Raw genomic sequence first — 23,470 nt, 5'->3', positions numbered from 1 at the left:
ATCCTACTTAGCACTTTGCGAGGCCAAGACAGGAGGATCTCTTGAGCCCAGGAGTTCGAGACCAGCCTGGGCAACACAGGGAGACCCTGTCTCTATTGTTAAATCAAGAAAACCTAAAAAACATTTTCACTTACATAGCACCAAATATAAGAGCCTTTTTTTTTTTTTAACCTAGAAAGAGTATTTTGGAGAGAGAAACTAAGGATCAGAAGGTTTAAGAGTATCAAAAATCTGAGGCCAGGTGCCTCACATCTGTAATCCCAGCATTTTGGGAGGCTGAGGTGAGTAGATCACTTGAGTTTAGGAGTTCAAGATCAGCCTGGCTAACATGGTGAAACCCTGTCTTTACTAAAAATACAAAAAAAATCAGCTGGTATGGTGGTACATGCCTGTAATCCCAATTACTTGGAAGGCTGAGGCAGGAGAATAGCTTGAACCCAGAAGGCGGAAGTTGCAGTGAGCCGAGATCACTCCACTGCACTCTAGCATGGGTGATGGAGCAAGACTCTGTCTCAAAAAAAAAAAGAGTATCTAAAATTTAAATACTAATTCTTGGCTGGACATGGTGGCTCACATCTGCAATCCCAGCACTTCGGGAGGCCGAGGCGGGTGACCTCACTTGAGGTCAGGAGTTCGTGACCAGCCTGGCCAACATGGTGAAACCCTATCTCTACTAAAAATACAAAAATTAGCTGGGCATGGTGGTGCATGCCTGTAATCCCAACTGCTCCAGAGGCTGAGCCAGGAGAATGGCTTGAACCCGGGAAGCGGAGACTGCTAGATCATGACACTGCACTCCAGCCTGGGCGACAGAGAGACTCATCTCAAAACAAACAAACAAACAAACAAAAAAACAAAAAACTAAATCTTTCACACATTTTCTCTTCATATCAAAGGTACTAAGTGACATTTAGGCCGGACACGGTGGCTCATGCCTGTAATCCCAGCACTTTGGGAGGCCGAGGTGGGCGGATCACGAGGTCAGGAGATCGAGACCATCCTGGCTAACACGGTGAAACCCTGTCTCTACTAAAAGTACAAAAAATTAGCCAGGTGTGGTGGCAGATGACTGTAGGCCAAGCTACTTGGGAGGCTGAGGCAGGAGAATGGTGCGAACCCGGGAGGCAGAGCTTGCAGTGAGCCAAGATCATGCCACTGCACTCCAGCCTGGGTGACAGAGCAAGACTCGGTCTCAAAAAAAATAATAAGTTACATTTAAATGTCATATACATATTTAAGGAAAAAAAAACCAAGTACTTCTCATTTAAGACAGAGTAGAAATTATTTAAAATTAGGAGTTGGTGTAAAGGATGAGCTACATATTCAAGTCAAATTATAGTAAGTATTCACTATTCCACTACCAAAGTAGGTCAATTATACTAAAGAGAAGAAATCTATGTGAATTGAGGCATTTTCTCACTTTGATATATGTGAATAAATTTCAGGTTGCCTAAATTCCTAGGGTTATATAGTTAGAAATATATAATTCTCTTATAGACAGGTCAACTAGGGGAAATAAGTTAGCACAATCATTTGAATTGGTTGTCTACATACTGGGCAGGGCTTATTCCTTTTCTTTAGCTTCTTTGCACATGTAAAGCAGGCCATAAGATGTCCTGTTTTGCCATGGACAATGCAACCATTTTTAGGTCGACCTTGACAAATCACACAAGGTTCAATGGCATTAAGGGGCAAACTAGATTCCATACTCTCTTCTTTGTCTTGGGTTTCTTCCCTTTCAAACTCTTTCACATCTTCTTGGCTGCTATAAATAATGCTACTAGAAGTTGATGGCTGAGAATAGTCCTCACTTTCTTGTGATTGTGAAGCTTGTGTAATTTTATCATCATTTTCCTCAACACATGACTCTCTGGAATCATTCACTATAGTTTTTTTACAATCAGGAACATCAAAGCCCTCTTCAGCTTGTGTTGAGTTTTCCAGTTTGGCTTTCTCAGAGATTTCCCCTTTATCTTTCCCTTTATCTTCAGGAAGCCAATTCTCACGAAGGGCCCAACATCTGTTGCAATGTGATGGAAGGGGGGGATTCATTTCATTGCATGAAGTGCATTTCCAATAGTCCTTCAATGAAATAAGACACACAGTCAGTTTCTGTAACCCTTTAACTGCTCAGTCACAGGAATGCTAGCAACTTTGCTATGTCTAAGGTAAAATATATCATAGGGCTCAATATTCAGTGTTTCATGTTTTATATAAAATAGTCACTGTGAACAGCATGAGGACTATAGTTAGTTATATACTGGTATACTGGAAATTTACTAAAAGAGTAGATTTTAGGTATTTTAACCATACACACAAGAAAGGTTAACTATTCAAGATAATGGATTACATTAATTTGCTTGACTGTAGTGATCATTTCACTATTTACATGTGTGTCAAAACATCACGTTATATGTCTCAATTATACACAAAACAGATTTTTAAAAGGTCAATATGTAACAGTCTCTCCTAAAGTAGAGTAAATACACCCATTTTTTTCACCCATACCATCCTGAAAAATTCTAAACTAAAAATATATTAACTGTGATGTGATATTAATATGTACCTATAAAGTTATCTGTTTCAGGATAACTTGCTTTAGTTGAAGCAAGTCTATGGGATCTTTTACTCTGTCATGCAGCCTATATCCACTCCCTTAAAGGCTCAACCCTAGACGCTATTCCAAGAGTCTATCCAATCAATCTAGATGAAATCTGCCTCTTCGAGAAAGACTTCCTAATCCACCAGTGACTAGAACTACCTTAGAAGTACTCTAAAACCATGGCTTAACTGAGTATTCCCTAACTCCATCCACAAGAGAAATGCTAAAACATTTTTCACAGCAAGCATTGCTGCTAAAACCTATCATCCTTGGTCACTAACCGTAATATCCTTTCCTTTACCTCTCTATCCTTTCCTGTGTTCTCATCTTTGTAACTGCTCAATGCTTCTTCCTTTTCCCAACGTTTTATCCCACAAACCTTTCCACCATGCAATTTGGGTAACAAACTCTCCCACATCCCCAGCCTTTTTACATAACCTATCTTCTTGCATTAGCTGAAGCATGGTTCTTGCCTGAGGACATTTAACAAGTGAAAACTCGTAAGTAAGAGGTATTTCCGTAACCATTTTGAGATTGCCTCACAAATGATGTTAAGACAGGAGCAATAAAGATAGACTATTCATTCTTCTTTTTTCAAGTTATAGAAGGGGGTTTTTCACAGCTCATAAAACCAAAGAAAAAGGTCTTGCAATATGGGAGTAAAAGTGCATCAAAAAGTCCAATAAATTCCAAGATGAATATCTAAAATAAGTTGAGTCTTAAAATAGATTTAAAAAATTAAAAGTATCTAAAATATTTTACTCAACTTGACATCAAATGATTCAATTAGTTATTTATTTTCTAACACAGTAAAAATTTTGGAAACTCTTGAATTTTCATCCTTTTTTGCACTTGAATAATTAGTAACTGTCTATAACTCAGAAAAAAATGGAATTTATTTCCTATTCAAATATAATAAAGGCAATATTAAGAACAAAAACTAAAGCACAATAGTTTTAAAAAAACCTATAATACCTCAGGAACTCAGTGAAGTATGCATGAGATGTAAACATTTAAGTGTTAATTTCTTTAATGGCAAATCCTACCACATTCTATAATACAAATCAGTAATAAAAATGTTTACATTTGGCTGGGTGTGATGGCTCACACCTGTAATCCTTGCACTTTGGGAGACTGAGGCAGGTGGATCACTTGAGCCCAGGAGTTCAAGACCATCCTGGGCAACATGGTGACATTTCTACAAAAAATACAAAAATTAGCTGGGTGTGATGGCATGCACCTATTATTCCAGCTACTCAGGAGGCTGAGGTGGGAGGATCACTTGAGCCTGGGAGGTGGGGGCTGCAGTGAGCCATGATCACATCACTGCACTCCAGCCTGGAAGACAGGGCAGGACCCTGTCTCAACTGAAAAAAAAAAAAAGTTTACGTTTGACAAGGTTGGCAAAATGTTGGTAATAGTTAAAGTTGGGTGATGAGTATACTGGAGATACATTGAAATTTTCCAAAATAACATCAAAATGTACAAATTCAGCTGGGCAGTGACTCATGCTTGTAATCCCAGCACTTTGAGAGACCAAGGTGGGCAGATCACTTGAGGTCAGGAGTTCATGACCAGCCTGGCCAACATGGTGAAACCCCATCTCTACTAAAAATAAAAAAATTAGTGGAGTATAGTGGTGCATGCCTGTAATCCCAGCTACTCAGGAGACTGAGGCACGAGAATCACTTGAACCTGGGAGGTGGAGGCTGCAGTGCACTGAGATTGCACCACTGCACTCCAGCTTGGGAGAAGGGTAAGACCCTGTTTAAAAAAAAAAAAAAAAAAAGTTCAAATTCCAGCACCTAAAAATAAAAATTATAGCTACAGGTCTCATCACAACAAATAAAAGAAAAATGCTTTAAATTATTCAGACTTTACAAAAACATTTTAACTTTATAAAAATCAGTTCATTTCAGAAAGAAGCTAGATATAGTCTCCTAATCTTGACCTTAATGAAATTTTTATTTCTTAAAAAAGTAGATGTATACTTACAGCTAAGGAAATTTCAGGATCTTCTTCAAATGAATCTGTATCACTCTCCCCTGCCTGATACACAGTAACTCGATATACCTAATAAAACACATTCATTAGCATCAATTCATTGCCCTATTTCCTTCAATCAGAAGGCTTCCTAGTAATAAGTCCTAAACAAATATCATGTACTACAATATATGAGAAAGTCTTAGACAATATCAAATAGAGTAAGTGAGTGTAAAGGGGGAAAAAATGGAGGAGAGAGAAATCCTTACCCACAATGGTAAAAGTCAATACAAAGGATGTTTGGGATGAATAAAACAAAACATTCAGCTAGGTGGTTTTACTTCATAAATAAATAATATGGAGATATTAAATAATAGGGAAATAGCTAGAAATGTTAAAGGCAGTCACTTCTGGGAAACAGATCTCTAAGGGTACTACTTGACTTTGTATGCATGTTTTACTTTTATAGAAAGTAAGTTAATATTAAAACAGTAGTTGAATTATATGTTTTTAAAAGTGAACAGACCATTATAATAAGCATGTTCATTGAGGTCTATTGACTTCTTGGCAATTAGTAGTAATATAATAATATAAATCAGATGATAAAGAACTATGAAATCCTCAAGTCCACAAACCGATGTGTTAGTTTAAACAAATCAAGAGGTAAAGATTTCAAGTGAAATCTGAATAATATTATTTCAATTTCAAAGTCAATGAACATGGAAAATATTTAATAATTTTCCAATATAATTAGAGGGGAAAAAAAAATACTACCTCATCATCTTCATCTGAGAGTTCTTGTCCTTCTTCACTAAGGCTATAATCTTCTGAGTCGAGAGATTCAACTTCAAATTCTACACTAAACTGATCTGAAACTGAATCCTGATCCAACCAATCACCTGAATGTTCACTTACACCAGCATCAAGATCCTAAAACAAGAAAAAAATATATAACTTAATAAACATCACCTCTTGACCTCTGTATCTGTTTCCTAACTCATCCCTGTGCCTCTGCTGCTGCCAGCAGGGTGTAACAGTTGGGGGATGGGCCTGCTGCTCTGATCCGGGACTTCCCGAGGGAGATCGGCGGGGAGAAGACTAGGCCCCCCAGCCAGCCATCCCGGAGCCGGCTGCCACGCACATTTCCTCCTCAGATCCATCCTGCACACTGAAACTAGATTAAGGTTTCAAGGTTATTACTACATTATTTTCCCTGTTCAAAACCCCACTGCATAAAGGAAAAACACCAAAGCCTCTTGGCATCGAAAGTACCTACAGTGTGACTGTATTAACATCTTCGTCTGTCTTCAACTAGACACCCCTCCTCCCTTACTAAATATGGATAATCCCGCCAGATCTAGATTGCTTCCTCAACTAATCTTGGCATTTCAACTTCCACACTTTCCCCCTCTAACTAGAATAATTTCAGTTTCAAAATCCTATTCATCCTTCTTTGATTAAGCCTTTGTCAATACCATAACTGAAAAGGCTCTTCCACCCTTAATTATCCTTACTACTTGTATAATAATGAATTATATAGTCTCACACATAAATTATGCAAAACATAATTTTGCAGGCATGTTTCTCATCTGAATTATATATACTTTGAGCTAAAACCTGTCACTCATCTTTCTATGTCCAAATTGGTAGAATACACGTAAATAAAGTATAGTATTTTTATAGTATCCTAGGACAGGAGTTGGCAAACTTTCTGTAAAGAGCCACATAGTTAATTATTTGGGCTCTGCAGGGCCATGGTTTCTGTCACAGCTACTCAGCCCCGCTCTTGTAATGCAGGAGCAACGGTAGACAACAAGTCAACAAAAATACCATGAAAAAATGCAATATTGGGAGTGGTTTTTAAAGTTTTGGCTAATGTTCACAAAAGAATGCCCCAGAAACTATTAAATTATCTCTCTCTATATATATTTTTAAAATATATAAAATAAATATTTAAAATATATATTTATATTTATATAAATATTAATATATATAATATATACAGATGCCTGCCCATTTATATTTACATAAATATATTTTTATATTTAAATATATATTTTTATATTTAAATATATATTTTTATATTTAAATATATATTTTTATATTTAAATAATATATATTCTTATATTTATATAAATATATATTTTATATTTATATAAATATATATTTTTATATTTATATAAATATATAATTATATATACTATATATAACAATGTAATATATAATATACATTAATATAGATTTATAATTATATATTATATATTTATATATTATTTAAATATAAATATATATATATATATATTTTTTTGGAGACAGAGTCTCGCTCTGTCACCCAGGCTGGAGTGCAGTGGCACCATCTCGGCTCACTGCAAGCTCCACCTCCTGGGTTCACACCATTCTCCTGCCTCAGCCTCCCCAGTAGCTGGGACTATAGGTGCCCGCCACCACGCCCGGCTAATTTTTTGTATTTTCAGTAGAGACGGGATTTCACCGTGTTAGCCAGGATGGTCTCGATCTCCTGACCTTGGGGTCTGCCCGCCTCAGCCTCCCAAAGTGCTGGGATTACAAGCATGAGGCACTGCACCAGGCCTAAATACTATATATTTAAAAAGCATCAGGCTGGAGGTGGTGGCTCATGCCTGTAATCCCAATACTCTGGGAGCCAAAGCAGGAGAATCACATAAGCCCAGCGGTTTGAGACCAGCCTGGGCAACAGGCCAAGATCTCATCTCTGAAAAAAAAAAAAAAGTAAAAAAAAATTGGCCAGGTGTGGTGGTGCACACCTGTAGTCCCAGCTAACTCTCAAGGCTGAGGAGGAAGGATTGCTTGAACCCAGGAGGTTGAGGTTGCAGTAAGCCATGATCAAGTGCTGCACTCCCGCCTGGGCAACGGAGTGAGAGACTGTCTCAAAAATTTAAAAAATATATATATTTTTAAGCATCAGATAGGCTTGCTCTGCAAAGATCTTAGATCTTTGTAGTCAAAAATACCTAGAATTGTTTGAATTCCAATTGTGACAATTAGTTGTAGGAACCTTAAACAAGTTATTTAAAACCCCAGTCTTAGCTAAAAATGGAATCTGAGGCTGCAAAGATGACAGAAGATCATAATATAAACTGCGTGGTGTACAGTCTAGAACACAGTCTTAGTTTCCCACAATTTATTAAACCCCAAAGAAAGAAAAGATGGGAGAGGAATGCACTTTCCTTTAACTCCCTTCACAAACTGGTGAATGATGACACCCAATGATGACTACAACATTCTCAAATGAGGGAAATTCGAAGAAGAAGAAAAAAAAACTGGCCCTACCAAAAGCTTTCACAACTAGGGACTTAACCTGAAAAACGAGATTTTGTTGTTGTTGTTTGAGATGGAGTTTTGTTCTCGTTGCCCAGGCTGGAGTGCAATGGCGTGATCTCAGCTCACTGCAACCTCCGCCTCCCGGGTTCAAGCGATTCTCCTGTCTCAGCCTCCTGAGTAGCTAGATTACAGGTGCCCGCCACTATGCCCAGCTAATTTTTGGTATTTTTAGTAGAGATGGGGTTTCACAACATGTTGGTGAGGCTGGTCCTGAACTCATGACCTCAGGGGATCCGCCCGCCTGGGCCTCCCAAAGTGCTGGGATTACAGGCATGAGCCACCACGCCCAGCTGAGATTTTTTAATAGATAGGATTTTTTAAGAGAATGCAGGACAGGACTAACAAAAAGAAAAAAAGAAATACCCCTCTACTCCACACGAGTTATTAAGAAATTATTTTAGGCAAATGGAGAGGAAAAGTGGTCCTTGGAAGGTTTTTCGTAGCTCCAGAAAAATTTCTTGTCTAGCATAAAAGCCCTGGCTCTTAAAGGCTGGCAACCTTTAAGATGCAAATGCAAGAGGGTCCACCCAACATGGCGATTCCCACCGTTGTCCTCTTGCCCTTGCCCCATCAGGTACCTAACAGCATGGCCGCCCCCACATAACCCCGTGTGTAAAATGTCATGGCATCCTGCATTTGTGTATTAAAGGACTGGGGTGGGAGGGCCAGTTTTCTTGAGGGCTAAATGACATGCCTGGTCCAACCTATCCTCTGAGCCCTATGCAAATAAGACACCACCCCCTCCAGCCATCACATAAAACTGGCTAGTATTGTCGGAATGTGAGGTCTCCTCTTTCAGCTTTAGAGCCCCCCTCCCTCTGTCTGTGTAAGGGGGAGCTTCTTCCTTCTGCCTTCTCCCTTCTTGCCTATTAAACGCTCTGCTCCTTAAAACCACTCCACGTGTGTCCGTGTCTTTTTTTTTTTTTTTGTCCGTGTCGTTTTATCTAATTCAACTCAAAACAAAAAACCTGGTGTTCCTCTACTCCTCAAAGCCATATCAGTAACAAGGCAGTGTCCCAGGTACAAAGCAGGAACAAGGACTCTAAATATCATTCAGCTAGAATTCTGATATAACTTTAACAAAAACTATACATTAAATAGGGGTCCGGGCAGGTGGCTCACATCTGTAATCCCAACACTTTGGGAGGCCAAGGCAGGCAGATCACTTGAGGTCAGGAGCTCAAGACCAGCCTGGCCAACATAGTGAAACCCCATCTCTACTAAAAATACAAAAATTAGCCAGGTGTGGTGGTGGGAGCCTGTAATCCCAGCTACTCAGGAGGCTGAGACATGAGAATCGCTTGAACCGGGGAGGTGGAGGTTGCAGTGAGCCAAGATTGCACCACTGCACTCCAGCCTGGGCGACAGAGAGACTCAATCTCAATAAATAAATAAATAGGGTATAATAATTCTCTTTTTAACCAAACTTGTAGGTTGGATACTCATCAAGTTTTAATTGGATTCAATTTCATCACATATATTTCCTCTCAAGAGCCTATTTTTTCCACTGGATTTATTAAATGTTTTCATTTTTGTCATTAATGATCTATCTCCCCATGAAGGCAAGAACCATATCTACCTTGACTACCACTGTATCTGCAGTGCCATCTCAACTGTATGGAATTTGGTATAAACTTAAATATCTACAAATGAAGAACCTGCTCTCAGACTGAGCAGGAGCTCATCATGCCATCTAGCGGTCTACATGAGTAACAGCTCCGTTAGGTACAGTAACTCTAGAGGGCAGGTATGCGTTCATACAGTCACTGCTTTGGAAGAGAAAAAAAGATAATACAGGAAGTAACAAGAATAGGTAAAAGACTAGGATTACTATCACAATTGGTTCCATTTCCTACATCTTCTAGAGTACTATACAATGATTACTAATACCCAGAATAATGGCCATGAGACACTGCCATACTACCAAAAAATGTATCCAATCCTTTGGTTTCCGTGGGCGACATTGGAAGAATTGTCTTGGGCCACACATAAAATATACTAACAATAGCTGATGAGCAGAAAAAAAATTGTAAAAAAAAAAAATCATAATATTTTAAGAAAGTTTATGAATTTGTGTTGGGCCACATTCAAAGCCATCCTGGCATATGGCCCACAGGGCATGGGTTGGACAAGCTTGATTAAAGACATACAAAACAAAATATTCCATTTGTGAAGCATTCTTGTTAACAAAAAAATTTTTTACCAAACTTCTTTCAGTCACATCTCTTAAGAAATGCTGCTCACTAATATTTTGGAAGTCTGTATTAGTAATGAGAAAGTACTGATACTCTCCCGTCATCCATGCAATAATAAACCTGCATTTTTTTTTTTTTTTTGAGATGGAGTCTCGCTCTGTCAACCAGGCTAGAGTGCAGTGGCACGATCTCAGCTCACTGCAACCTCCACCTCCTGGGTTCGAGCGATTCTCCTGCCTCAGCCCCCCAAGTAGCTGGGACTGCAAGCATGCGCCACCACGCCTGGCTAATTTTTGTATTTTCAGTAAAGACAGGGTTTCATCTTGTTGGCCAGGCTGGTCTTGAACTCCTGACCTCAGGTGATCCACCCGCCTCAGCCTCCGAAAGTACTGATTATAGGCATGAGCCACCGCACCCAGCCCAGTATAAACCTGTATTTTACAGCATAAGTAAATAGAACTTACCTGATGTCTAGACCTATTTGGCAAATGTTAAGTTCAGACTATGCTGACTTTTTTGCTGATGGCTGTAATAAAATATATTTTTACTCTAAATAGTCAAATTTGCCTTAAAATGCTAAACTATTTAACTGAACCAAATTTTTGGTTTTGTTCCTTTTTTAAAAAGTGTAACTTTGAAATTCTCAAACAACTCTATACTCCAATTTATTTGACTGTACTATTGGTGCAGTGGTCCACAAATATTCTCTAATACATACAGTGACACTGATAATTACTAATACTACTACTAATTTTACCAATACCGGTGTTACTCCACTATTTTCCACATTTCTCACAATACCTTGGGTTGAAGGTGGAGATCAATATAGTAGTTTTATTTTAAAGTAAAATTTAGCACTGTGTTTTCTATCAATCTCGTAAGACACATGTACATTCTATCGGTATCCTTATTAGGACTGCCAAGACTAGACTTTGAACAGTAAGAGTCTTGCCTTACTTAAAATGAGAACATTACCGGATTCGATGGCGTCCCTGTAGATTCACTGCTACTGCTTCTTTCACAACATATCTCCCTTATTACACACAGAGCCAGGCTTTCATCAAAGGAAAGGGAAATACTATCAGATTTGTGGCGTTTTCTTTGTCGTTCACCAGATAATTCATCTGAATTTTCTTCTGGATATGTAAGGAAAAAAAATAAATTGCTGTACTGTGATTTAGAAAATTGAGCTGTTTTGAGTACCTATTTGTACAGAAACTTAGTTTCAATAAAATTAGTTCAAAAGTTAACACTGTTTTATTGAATCTGTCCAACTGTTACAGCAGAACACTATCTGTGTGTATTTATTTATTTGTTTATTTATTTATTTTCTGAGAAAGGGTCTTGCTCTGTCACCCAGGCTGGAGTACAGAGGCACAATCTCGGTTCACTGCAACCTCTGCCTCATGGGCTCAAGCGATCCTCCCACCTCAACCTCAGCCTCCCGAGTAGCTGGTACCATAGGAACGGTACCATAGGAATGCACCATTTTGTATTTTTTGCATAGACAGGGTTTCACCATGTTGCCTAGGCTGAGAATACTATTTTTTAAAAGCTTTCTATTCTTCTTTCAGAACTTTATCTCCATACATCACAATTTAATCTATCTAATAAAGTTTTTATTAACCAAAAAATCTAGGAATTTTTTTCTGTCAAAACCAAACTTTAAAATATAAGAGCTCATCTGTTTTTTTCCGAAAAGAGCCAAAGTGTTTAATGTACTTATATGGTATTCTTAATGTTTCAATTTCTTCAGTACCCTACACTTTTTCTTTTGAGACAGTCACACTCGACCACCCAGGCTGGAGTGCAGTGGTACATTCTCAGCTCATTGCAACCTCTGCCTCCCAGGTTCAAGTGATTCTTGTGACTTCAGCTTCCAAGTAGCTGGGATTAAAGGTGCACACCACCATGCCTGGATAATTTTTGTATTTTTGGTAGAGACAGGGTTTCACCATGTTGGTCACACTGGTCTCAAACTCCTGGCCTTAAGTGATCCTCCTGCCTCAGCCTCCCAAAGTGCTGGGATTACAGGCCTAAGCCACTAAGCCCGGCTCTTCAGTACCCTATATTTTAAACAGAAATCAAAACCAGTAAAAATTTTCCATTTTATTTTAAATAATAAATTATCTCTGAATGGGTCAGAATGTTAGACAAATCCGTTAGACATAAATGAGAATACTACCTTATACTAGACATAAAAATGAATTCCAGGTGGATTAAAGAGCTAAATATAAAGAACAAAACCATTCAAGTACCTATAACAAAATATTCTTATAATGCTGGGGTGGAGAAGTATTTCATAATACTGCAAAGTCCTCAATAAAAAGGCTATCAAGATTAGACCATGTCAAGGTTTACATGACAAAATAAAATACCAAACAAAAGTTAAAAGGCAAAGGTCAAATTCGAAGATAATATCTGCAACATATATAATAAAAATTACCCATAGTATACATATTATACAAAGTCCTACCAAATCAAGATAGACTGTATTTTCTTTTAAGGAAACAGGAAAAAGCAAGTCACAGAAGAAATACAAATGACTAATAAACATATGAAAAATCTTGAGTTATGTACTTGAGTAATAGAAAAAAAAACTCTTACCTCCTAGGGATCAAAGAAATGCAAAGTAAAATGATATCATTTTTCACCCATGAGAATGACAAAAATTAAAATGAGATAGTATCAAAGATTTGAGAAAGGACTTTTTTTTATCATTTTTTTGAGACAAAGTCTCACTCTTGTCCCCCAGGCTGGAGTATAATGGCATAATCTCGGCTCACTGCAACCTCCACCTCCTGGGTTCAAGCAATTCTCCTGCCTCAGCCTCCTGAATAGCTGGGACTACAGGTGCCCACCACTCTGCCCGGCTAATTTTTTTTGTATTTTTAGTAGAGACGGGGTTTCACCGTGTTAGCCAGGATGGTCTTGATCTCCTGACCTCGTGATCCTTCCTCCTCGGCCTCCCAAGGTGCTGGGATTACAGGCGTGAGCCACTGCACCTGGCCGGGATTTTTATGTTTTATCTAGATCACAAGTTCTGCACGTGAGTTCTTAATCATGTTTGTGTTCCCTATTTTTAAAAAGGTGATCTTGGCCGGGCTGCAATTATAAATAATGCTGTAATTAGTATCTCTACATATAAATCTTTGAATTTTTTATTACATCCTTAGGATAGATTCCTAGAAATGGAGTTACTAGGATAATGTTAAGAACTCTAAGACTTTTTTTTCTTTTCTTTTTTTTTTTTTTGAGATGGAGTCTCACTCTGTACCCCAGGCTGGAGTGCAGTGGTGCGATCTCGGTTCACTGCAACCTCCATATCCCAGGTTCAAGCGATTCTCCTGCCTCAGCCTCCCAAGTAGCTGGGATTACAGGCGCCTGCCACCACACCTGGCTAATTTTTGTATTTTTAATAGAGATGGGGTTTCACCATGTTGGCCAGGTTGGTCTCGAACTCTTAACCTCAAGAGATCCACCCGCTTCGGCCTTCCAAAGTGCTGGGATTACAGGTGTGAGCCACCGCACCAGGCCATCTAAGCTTTTTTATAATCCGAAAAATTTAATCAATTTTTACCCACTTTTACCAATTTACAGACCACCAGTTTATCAGTGCTAATACACAAGTTATTAGCACTGATGAGTAAGGATGAGTAAAAATTTTATTTTTACTAATTTGATAGATCAAAAGGACACCCTTTTGGCATTTTTTACTATCTGTAAAGCTAAAAATCACCAAAATTCACCCTCTCCCCATATTTATTAGTCATTTGTATTTACTGTGAGAAATTTTTGTGAACTGTCTGCCCTTTTTGCTATTTGAAGTTTTAATGTTTTCCTTATTGATTTGGGAAGACTTTTTATGTAATACAGATATTAACAGTCAAATTTAAAGTGACTATCAAATATGTTGTATTCTATTTTTCATTTAACTTTTAAACTCATTTGAAATTCATTTTGGCATAAGGTACAGATCTAACTTCACCTTTTCCCCAAGTAACTACCATTTGTTCTAGTTCCACCTCTGCCCTAGACACCTCTGCCCTTCCTGTCTTCTGCCCGCATGTACGAGATTCTGGTCTGGGTTCATTTATTCTGTTTCACTGATCTGACATTCTCTTTCATCTGAATCATACGGTCTTAGTTACTGCGACTTCCTCAGGCAACAGCCTTCTCCTCTACTAACTGTTCTCAACTATTTTCTCTCTGTCAACTATTTTCTCTCTCTCTTTTTTTTTAGACAGTCTCACTGTGTCGCCCAGGCAGAGTGCAGTGGCGTGATCTCGGCTCACTGTAAGCTCTGCCTCCCCGGTTCATGCCATTCTCCTGCCTCAGCCTCCCGAGTAGCTGGGACTACAGGCACTCGCCACCACATCCAGCTAATTTTTTGTATTTTTAGTAGAGATGGGGTTTCACCATGTTAGACAGGATGGTCTCGATCTCCTGACCTCATGATCCACCCACCTCGGCCTCCCAAAGTGCTGGGATTACAGGCGTGAGCCACTGCGCCCGGCCCTTATCTCTTCATTTCTAAAATGCTATTTACTTTCTGTTTTAAAACTCATAGGTATGTACTACCATTTATTAAAAATAACAATTTAAAAATTTAACTGTTAAGGTGACTAAGAATAATGGTGAAAATAGAGTTTATATGCCTGTCTCCTATTATCTTTCTTTTTAGACAAAGTCTCACACGGTTACCCAGGCTGGAGTGCAGTGGCGCAATTTCGGCTCACTGTAACTTCTACCTCCCGGGTTGAAGTGATTCTCCTTCCTCAACCTCCTGAGTAGCTGGATTACAAGTGTGCGCCACCAGGCCCAGCTACTTTTTGTATTTTTTTTAGTAGAGATGGGGTTTCACCACGTTGGTCAGGCTGGTCTCAAACTCCTGACCTCGTGATCCGCCAGCCTCGGCCTCCCAAAGTGCCAGGATTACAGGCGTGAGCCACCACACCCCAGCCACCTCCTACTATCTTAACAGAGAGTTGGCTAACTATAAACTCCAGTGGGGCACAGTAAACTGTGCCTGCTGTAGTCAGCCAGAAAAATATTGCTAAATAAGCAATTTGTAAATCAAATAAAATCAAGAATGAAAAAAACTCAGAGGTTAATTCATCTCAACCAAAAAAGGGGAACAATTTAATTAAGTCTAAAAGCACTAATTTCATTAGAGAAAGAATATCAAAAAGCTGTGTGAATGCGTCAAATAAATATTCATATATACCTGTCTCACTAATTGCTCTCCTTCTAGATGAGGTAGATGGTCTAGAAACCAAATGTGAAGATGAAGGTTTCTCTTCCTGAAGCTCTTGTACAAGGTCCTAAGCATTTAGGAAAAAAATAAAATACAACAAACTTAACATAACCAGTAAGCTAACTTGTTGTAAATAACCTTTCCAATTTGCAAATAATATTACATTAGAATGAGAAATTTACTTAGATTACCTTTTGATCACTCCCACCTTCAAGGTGACACCTGTTCTCACTCACAGATGTACCTGAGTCCGATGATTCTGAGAGAAAAGAAAAAGGATCAGAAACTTGGTGGTGGGCGGGGGCAGCGGGGGGAGGGGGGGCGCTACTCAGTAGATATGCTATCAGTCTAACACAAACCCTTATGCAATTTAACCTTTCAATAAACATTAAACATGTATTTTCCAGGTGGCACCCTCATACTAAATGTTGCAGATGTAAATAAAATAATTCAACTTTAATGTAGAAGAGTAAAGTATAATCAAGACATTAAAAGACCGTTAGATAAATTAGCAGAGAGACAGGAGAGTCATTATTTTGGTAGGGACAGGGAGTGTCTGAGAAACAAAGAATCAGGAAATATTTTGTAGGACAATGTGAAAATAGGGCTAGGAAAGGCCATTCCAGACCAAGAAAACGCCATGTGAAAAAGTATCCAAAAGCAAACTAACAGTTCCTGTTGCAGGACACCACAAGCAGTTCATTATTACTGGAATGTAGGCAGGTTCAGACTGTAAAGGATCCTGTGGTCTAGCCAAAGCAGGACTTCTGCTGTCATTCCCTTATCACTGCATTCTTCCCCGCAGATACTTCAGAATCTTCCCTAATGCGATGTTGCAGCCACTCACCATTAAAAAGGATTTTTGTCCAAGAAATGAAACTGATTTCTAGCTCACAGAAAATATTACATCCAGAGAGCAATAATGAACCCCTAAATGGTAATTTTAAGCAGAAGAGTGACAAATCACTCTAGCAAAACATAAGAAAAAGAGGGCAGAGGCAGGAAAACCAGTATTAGACAACTGCAATAATACAAACTAAAAACTATTAAAGCCTAAACTAAGGCATGGAAGACAAATTCCAGAGATATTAAATAGGTAAAAACCAACAAGACCTGGTATTTGATATAGAAGGCAAGGAAGAAAGGAGTTAAGATGATTCCAAGATTCTAACTTGGGTGAATAAATGAGTGGTACCATTCACTAAAAGAGAAACTTTAGAAAGATAAACAGATTGGATGGGAAGATAACAAACTGAGTTATTCAGGCACATAGGTTTCATTTGTAGTTGGATATACAGACTTTGAGCTCAAAAGTCAAAGTTTCAGATTTGGGATATACAGACAATTATCATCAAATACCCTTTACTACCCCCCTTGGAAACATTTTCATCTTAACAGTGAACTCATGCCTGGACATTAACATTTTGAAATTATGCATTATCATAGATTAATTTTCTCTTTATACTATGGGTAAGGCATTACACTAATTTTCTTAAGTTGTACATAACAGGTTATACTGTCCAGGAATTTTGGATTAGTATAAACAGATGCTACAAAAAAGATGTAATAAAAAGGAAGCCCTAGGCTGGGTGGGTGCAGTGGCTCACGCCTGTAATCCCAGCACTTTGGGAGGCCAAGGTGGGAGGATCACCTGAGCTCAGGAGTTTGAGACCAGCCTGGTCAACATGGTGAAACCCTTTCTCTACTAAAAATACAAAAATTAACCAGACGTGGTGGCAGGCGCCTGTAATCCCACCTACTCGGGAGGCTGAGGAAGGAGAATCACCTAAACCCGGGAAGCAGAGGTTGCAGTGATCCGAGATCGCACCACTGCACTCCAGCCTGGGTGACAGAGTGAGACTCCATCTCAAAAAAAAAAAAAAAAAAAAGTGACAAAGTTGAGAACATGGAATAGGAGTTCTGAAGTTAATTCTACTGATATCTAAACCAAACTCAGACTGCAAATAAGTAATTTGTAAGTTTCCATCTCAATAATACAATTTTTCTAGTAATGTGCCAAAGTTTATTTAAACAAATGAAGGAATGAATACATCAGGGATACATACTTCAGAAAACTCAAACTACTACTACAAATACTACAATTGTATATTTAGCTATCACACAATTTCTTAAAGAGCTTTAAAACAACAGGTATACATATGTAACCAACCTGCACATTGTACACATGTACCCTAAAACTTAAAGTATAATAATTTAAAAAAAAGGAAATAAAAAGGATACAATCTAAAGCTCAAAAAAAAAAAAAAGAGCTTTAAAACAATAAAATGCCAAATCATCAGCCTAATAACTACTTTTATTTTGGGATAAAATGGAGATACTTTTCTGGGCTTTAAATCCTAACTTTGGAAGAATAAGTATTCAATTCAACACATTTATTAAATACCATATTAATAAAACACTATAGTGTGTGATGCAAAATGCAAACCTGAATAGGACACAGGTAACAAAAATATAAACAAGTACAACAGCCAGACGCAGTGGCTCATGCCTGTAACCCCTAAACTTTGGGAGGCTGAGGTGAGAATATCTCTTGAGCTCAGGTCAAGACTAGCCTGGGCAACATAGCAACACCGTCTCTACCAAACATACAGAAAAATTAGCCAGGCGTGGTGGAGCACATCTGTAGTCCCAGCAACTTGGGAGGCTGAGGGGGAGGATCATTTGAGCCCTGGAGGTGGAGGATGCAGTGAGCCAAGATTACCACTGCACTTCAAGCAGGGTGACAGAGTGAGAGCCCATCTCAAAAACAAACAAAAAAACCCACAAGTAAAACAAAGCAATTTTACAATAAAATCTGAATATGGAATAGAGGAAGTACAAGGGAGTGGTCAATTCATTCTAGGAACTAAACAAGCTCCTGAGAGGTTTTTTTTTTTTTTTTTTTTTTTTTTTTTGTCTTTTTTAAGAGATGAGGTCTTGCTCTGTCACCTGGACTGGATGGCATGATCACAGTTCACTACAGTCCTGACCAACCAGGCTCAAAAAATCCTCCTGCCTCAGCCTCCTGAGTAGCTAGGACTACAGGCATGCACCACTATACCAAGCTGATTTTTGTAGTTTTTGCAGAGTTAGGATTTTGCCATGCTGCCCAGGCTGGTCTTGAACTCCTCGGCTCAAGTGATCCTCCTGCCTTAGCCTCCTAAAGTGCTGGAATTATAGGCATGAGCCATCACACCTGGCCTAAGAGCATTTCTTACCTGTAGTTTGAGGATGGGCTTTAGGAGCAGTGTAGTGTATTAGAGACAGCTCTAAGCAGCACTCAAAAGCAAACTGTGAGACCAGGTGCAGTGGCTCATACCTGTAATCCCAGCACTTTGGAAGGCCGAGGCAGGCAGATCACAAGGTCAGGAGTTCGAGACCAGCCTGGCCAACATGCTGAAACCCCCTCTCTACTAAAAATACAAAAATTAGCCGGGCGTGGTGGCATACGCCTGTAGTCCCAGCTACTCGGGAGGCTGAGGCAGAAGAATTGCTTGAACCTGGGAGGCGGAGGTTGCAGTGAGCCGAGATCATGCCACTACACTCCAGCCTGAGTGACAGAGCAAGATTCCTTCTCAAAAAAACAAAAAAAAGCAAACTGTGTACATCTCTTCCCAACTCCATGTTTTTAGCCTTCAAACGAGAGTATTATGCTATGGAAGTCAGCAAGCACATAAATCAGGGCTTTTCTCATGGAAAGTAGGTTGTAAAACACTTACTGACTTATCCATGTATATATACATGTGCATCTTTCTGGAACAAGAACCCAATGCTTTTATCAGCTTATTAAAGAGAGATGTGACCCAAAAATAACCAGTTAAGAAACGGAAGTAGGAACATAAAATTCCACTTCCACAAATTGGTAAACAAAATTTTGTCTACAACCAAAGAAAAAGACCCATCCTTCATCCTTACACATGGTCCTACCTAGGTAACAATATTATTTCCCAAAGCCTTTCAATACATTTTCAAGGTAGATCACTCCTAAACAGGAGCTTTTGAAATTACAGACCTTTCAAAACAAATCCTAACTCTGATATCCCAAGTCTTAAATTGATCTAACAGGATATTTAACTTTACATTAGAACCTCAGTATGTGGTTTTAGTTCATATGTACTTCTAATAAATTTATCATACTTTTATTACAATATTTAAAGCAACTTTTAAAGAGAATCACAATTATAAAACATATGCACATAAACAAAAATGTCTTTAAAATGTTTTTATGGTATTTATCCATGATGCTCAAAATTAACTTACCCTGCTGATTGACTACTACCAAGTTCCTGTAGATCATGGTATATATTTTCCTTGTAGACAGAAAAAAAAAAATAACAAGAGATGTACATTTTAGAATAAAAATTTGTATTAAGCTGAATCTAACCAGACTTCTACATACATACTTAGTATGAACTACTGCACACATTCAAAACCAAATTTATCATTGGCAAGCTTGTAGGCACTTAAAAGCACAATAATTAGTAGCACAATGATTACGTACAGCTACTTTTAATAATTACTAAAGTCTCTCTAGCTGAAAGATTTCACACTACCAATTCCTGAAATGTGCTTTGTTTGGACTTTACCAGAAGACCCCCAAAAAATGAGTATGCAAGCAGGAAGAGGTTGAACATACTTATTTTCAAACAGGAATGTTTTTAGCTCCGTGCTTAGTAGCAAACTGCCAAAAAAAAGCATTGAGTTATGCAAAATCCATTAAATACAAACTGCCAAAAAAACTATTGAGTTACGCAAAATCCATTAAATAGGAATTTGATTATAATCTTGACTTTCATCAAGCTTCAACTTCCTTTCTTGATCTTAAAACGTATTAACAGAGGCCGGGCGCGGTGGCTCACAGACACCTGTAATCCCAGCACTTCGGAAGGCCGAGTCCGGCGGATCACCTGAGGCCTGGAGTTCAAGACCAGCCTGACCAACATGGAGAAACCCCATCTCTACTAAAAATATAAAATTAGCTGGGCATGGTGGCGCATGCCTGTAATCCCAGCTACTCAGGAGACTGAGGCGGGAGAATCACTTAAACCCGGGAGGCAGAGGTTGCGGTGAGCCAAAATCACGCCATTGCACTCCAGCCTGGGCAACAAGAGCAAAACTCCGACTCAGGGAAGACAAAAAAAGAAACTTATTAACAGATAAAGCAGTACTCATTCATTCAATAAATACAGACTGAAAACCTACCATGTACCAGTCACTGGTACTATGTACCAGACACGGGGGAAAACAAAGAATGAAACAGAAATGTATATGCCCTCATGAAGTTTATATCCTAACAGGAGGATAATTCATTTACCCCAGTATTCGCTGATGTCACAATGGATTTTTCCTTTTGTTTTTAAACTAAGGATTTAAGAGAGTGTTTGTCACAAAATATTGTTCCTCACTCAATATTAAGAGGAAATATGAATCCCAACTATCTTTTTTCATCCTTGGGAATAAGGATACAGCAACCTAAACCCACAATATTTTTAATTCATATCCTTTTCAAGTCAGTAATTTCTCCTATTTCTTATCTCTCAACATTTAGAATTCAAGTCCAAGGAAATCATACTTCCAAACATTATCCGAAGATTCAATATTCAGACCAGGCACAGTGGCTCACGTCTGTAATCCCAGCACCTTGGGAGGCCAAGACAGGCAGATCACTTGAAGTCAGGAGTTCGAGACCAGCCTGGCCAACATGGCAAAACCCCATCTCTACTAAAAATACAAAAAATTAGCTGGTCATAGTAGTGTGCACCTGTAATCCCAGCTACTCAGGAGGCTGAGGCAAGAGAATCGCTTGAACCCAGGAGGCAGAGGTTGCAGCCTGGGCAACAGAGCAAGACTTCATCTCAAAAAAAAAAAAAAACAAAAAAACAGAAGATTCAATATTCAATAGGTAAAGAAATCACCAATATACCAATATAGTTATTTTTAAAATTTATAAAATTAAACCATATATACCAAGGCCATGTATAAAATGACAACATATATGGATATTAAACAGAAGTGACTCATCAATAAAAAATGATAATTATACATATATTTATAATATATAATTATATTATATGTATATTATAATATATAATATACAAATTATAATACAAATTAAGAAGCTAGATGAAAAATATAGTACTATATTCATAACTAGGTTAAAACACACAGTTGCACATAATACACAAATGACTGGTAAAAATACCTTTTGTTAACTACAGTCCTTTTTTTTCCTCTACTTTTCTTAGTTTTCTGTCATCTCCTAATGTTCAATAATAATATATACTATGTTTACAATAATAAGGTTGTTTTAAAGTTATAAAATCCCTTGCTCAGCTGAGGAAGTTATGTTTTTTAATAAAATAAAATCCCATTTAATTATCATCTTTTCAGCTATACTATTGAGCATCAAATACTAGCAGAAGCTAGTTAATTGTCTCAGGTGAACGTATTCATTCCATTTATTAATGTAATGAATGCTAAGGCTCAACACGGATTGCCTGTGCTAAACCAAATGTGACAAAGAATTCCAAATGTAGGCCGGGTGTGGTTGCTCACATCTGTAATCCCAGCACTTTGGGAGGCCATGGCAGGTGGATTACCGAAGGTTAGGAGCTCAAGACCAGCCTGGTCAACATCGTGAAACCCTGTCTCTACTAAAAATACAAAAATTAGGCATGGCAGCAGGCACCTGTAATCCCAGCTACTCGGGAAGCCGAGGCAGGAGTATCACTTGAACCCAGGAGACGGAGGTTGCAGTGAGCCAAGATCATGCCACTGCACTCCAGCCTGGGCCATAGAGCAAGACTCCCTCTCAAAACAAACAAACCAAAAAAAGGATAATTTTAGAAAAATATATATTAAAAAAAATTTTTTTTTCAGATGCAGTTTTGCTCGTTGCCCAGGCTGGAGTGCAGTGGCGCGATCTCGGCTCACCTCAACCACAACCTCCACCTACCTGGTTCAAGTGATTCTACTGCCTCAGCCTCCCGAGTAGCTGGAATTACAGGCATGCGCCACCACACCCAGCTAATTTTGTATTTTTAGTAGAGACAGGGTTTCTCCATGTTGGTCAGGCTGGTCTCCAACTCCCAACCTCAGGTGATCCACCCGCCTTGGCCTCTTCAAAGTGCTGGGATTACAGGTGTGAGCCACCGCACCAGGCCTATTTCTAGAAATATTACCTGGGTTAAATTCTGCTGGTTAAGTGCCATAATGATAGGTGACAATGAAAATGATCTCCAAAATAACTAAGGCTCAAATGTAAGCCTTTACCACTTGGTGGTATACTGTTTCTGGAATAAAAAGTTATAATAGCTACAGCTAATACTTGAATGCTTTGTATGTGCCCAAAACTATGCTTTTTTATACAACGTCTCTCTCCAAGAGCTTTAACCTCCACATGAAGTATTTAATTATCCCTATTTTATAAATGGGGAAACAGGTTTAAAAAGGTTAATTTATCTAGTCACAAAACTAGTAAATGATTGGGCTAGGTTTCAAACACTGGTTTATAAGATGCCAGAGCTCAGGTTCTCAAATAATATGCCACAGAGCTAAAAAATTAAGTTTCAGCATGTCTTTAATATGTTTCAACAGTTTTTCTCTGACAAAAGTGAATGAGGGTAGAGGTGAACTGAAATGTTAGCCCAGATGGCTTTTTACAATGGACTAAACTGAAGAATTACCTGTGCTCTTTCACAGAGAAGCTTGGCACGCCAAACAAATCTCCTAGAAGATCATTTGAACAATATACAATATGTTGTTGCTTCTCATCATATAATCGTTTAGTCATAATATACTGGCCAAGATAAAAAAGAACCTGAAATACAAATATGATTTCTGAGCATTAAAGAAAACTAAGTGTTAGTTGTAAATACATTTAATAATATCCTATTTATCTGAATAGGGGTAAACAACCAGGAACCATATCCACAACTATGTAGAACAACAACCATTTTGTACTTAGAAGCTACTTTTGGCTGGGCGCAGTGGCTCACACCTGTAATCCCAGTACTTCGGGAGGCCGAAGCGGATGGATCACGAGGTCAGGAGATAAAGACCATCCTGGTCCCA

General features: G+C 38.5%; 1 protein-coding gene across 4 annotated transcripts in view; it reads right to left on the bottom strand.

The window, feature by feature from the left end:
• Nucleotides 1-183: 183 nt before the first annotated feature.
• Nucleotides 184-23,470, bottom strand: part of MDM2 (MDM2 proto-oncogene) — a 34,463-nt gene continuing 11,176 nt past the window's right edge. For 2 of the 4 annotated variants that reach the window (XM_003808717.6, XM_063593542.1), the window contains 8 exons: nucleotides 23,083-23,216; nucleotides 19,658-19,707; nucleotides 15,589-15,656; nucleotides 15,368-15,464; nucleotides 11,116-11,276; nucleotides 5,360-5,515; nucleotides 4,598-4,675; nucleotides 184-2,082 (listed from right to left, as the gene is read on the bottom strand). In XM_003808717.6, the coding sequence (XP_003808765.1) occupies nucleotides 1,507-2,082; nucleotides 4,598-4,675; nucleotides 5,360-5,515; nucleotides 11,116-11,276; nucleotides 15,368-15,464; nucleotides 15,589-15,656; nucleotides 19,658-19,707; nucleotides 23,083-23,216 (1,320 nt within the window). In that variant the 3' untranslated portion in view covers nucleotides 184-1,506. Of the gene's footprint in view, nucleotides 2,083-4,597; nucleotides 4,676-5,359; nucleotides 5,516-11,115; nucleotides 11,277-15,367; nucleotides 15,465-15,588; nucleotides 15,657-19,657; nucleotides 19,708-20,033; nucleotides 20,079-23,082; nucleotides 23,217-23,470 lie in introns of all 4 variants that reach the window. The other 2 variants (XM_055095882.2, XM_055095884.2) reach the window with 2 other exon arrangements.

The sequence above is a fragment of the Pan paniscus genome, chromosome 10, assembly GCF_029289425.2.
Source record: "Pan paniscus chromosome 10, NHGRI_mPanPan1-v2.0_pri, whole genome shotgun sequence".
Taxonomy (NCBI): Eukaryota; Metazoa; Chordata; class Mammalia; order Primates; family Hominidae; genus Pan; species Pan paniscus.
This window is presented reverse-complemented; position numbering and strand designations above follow the sequence as displayed.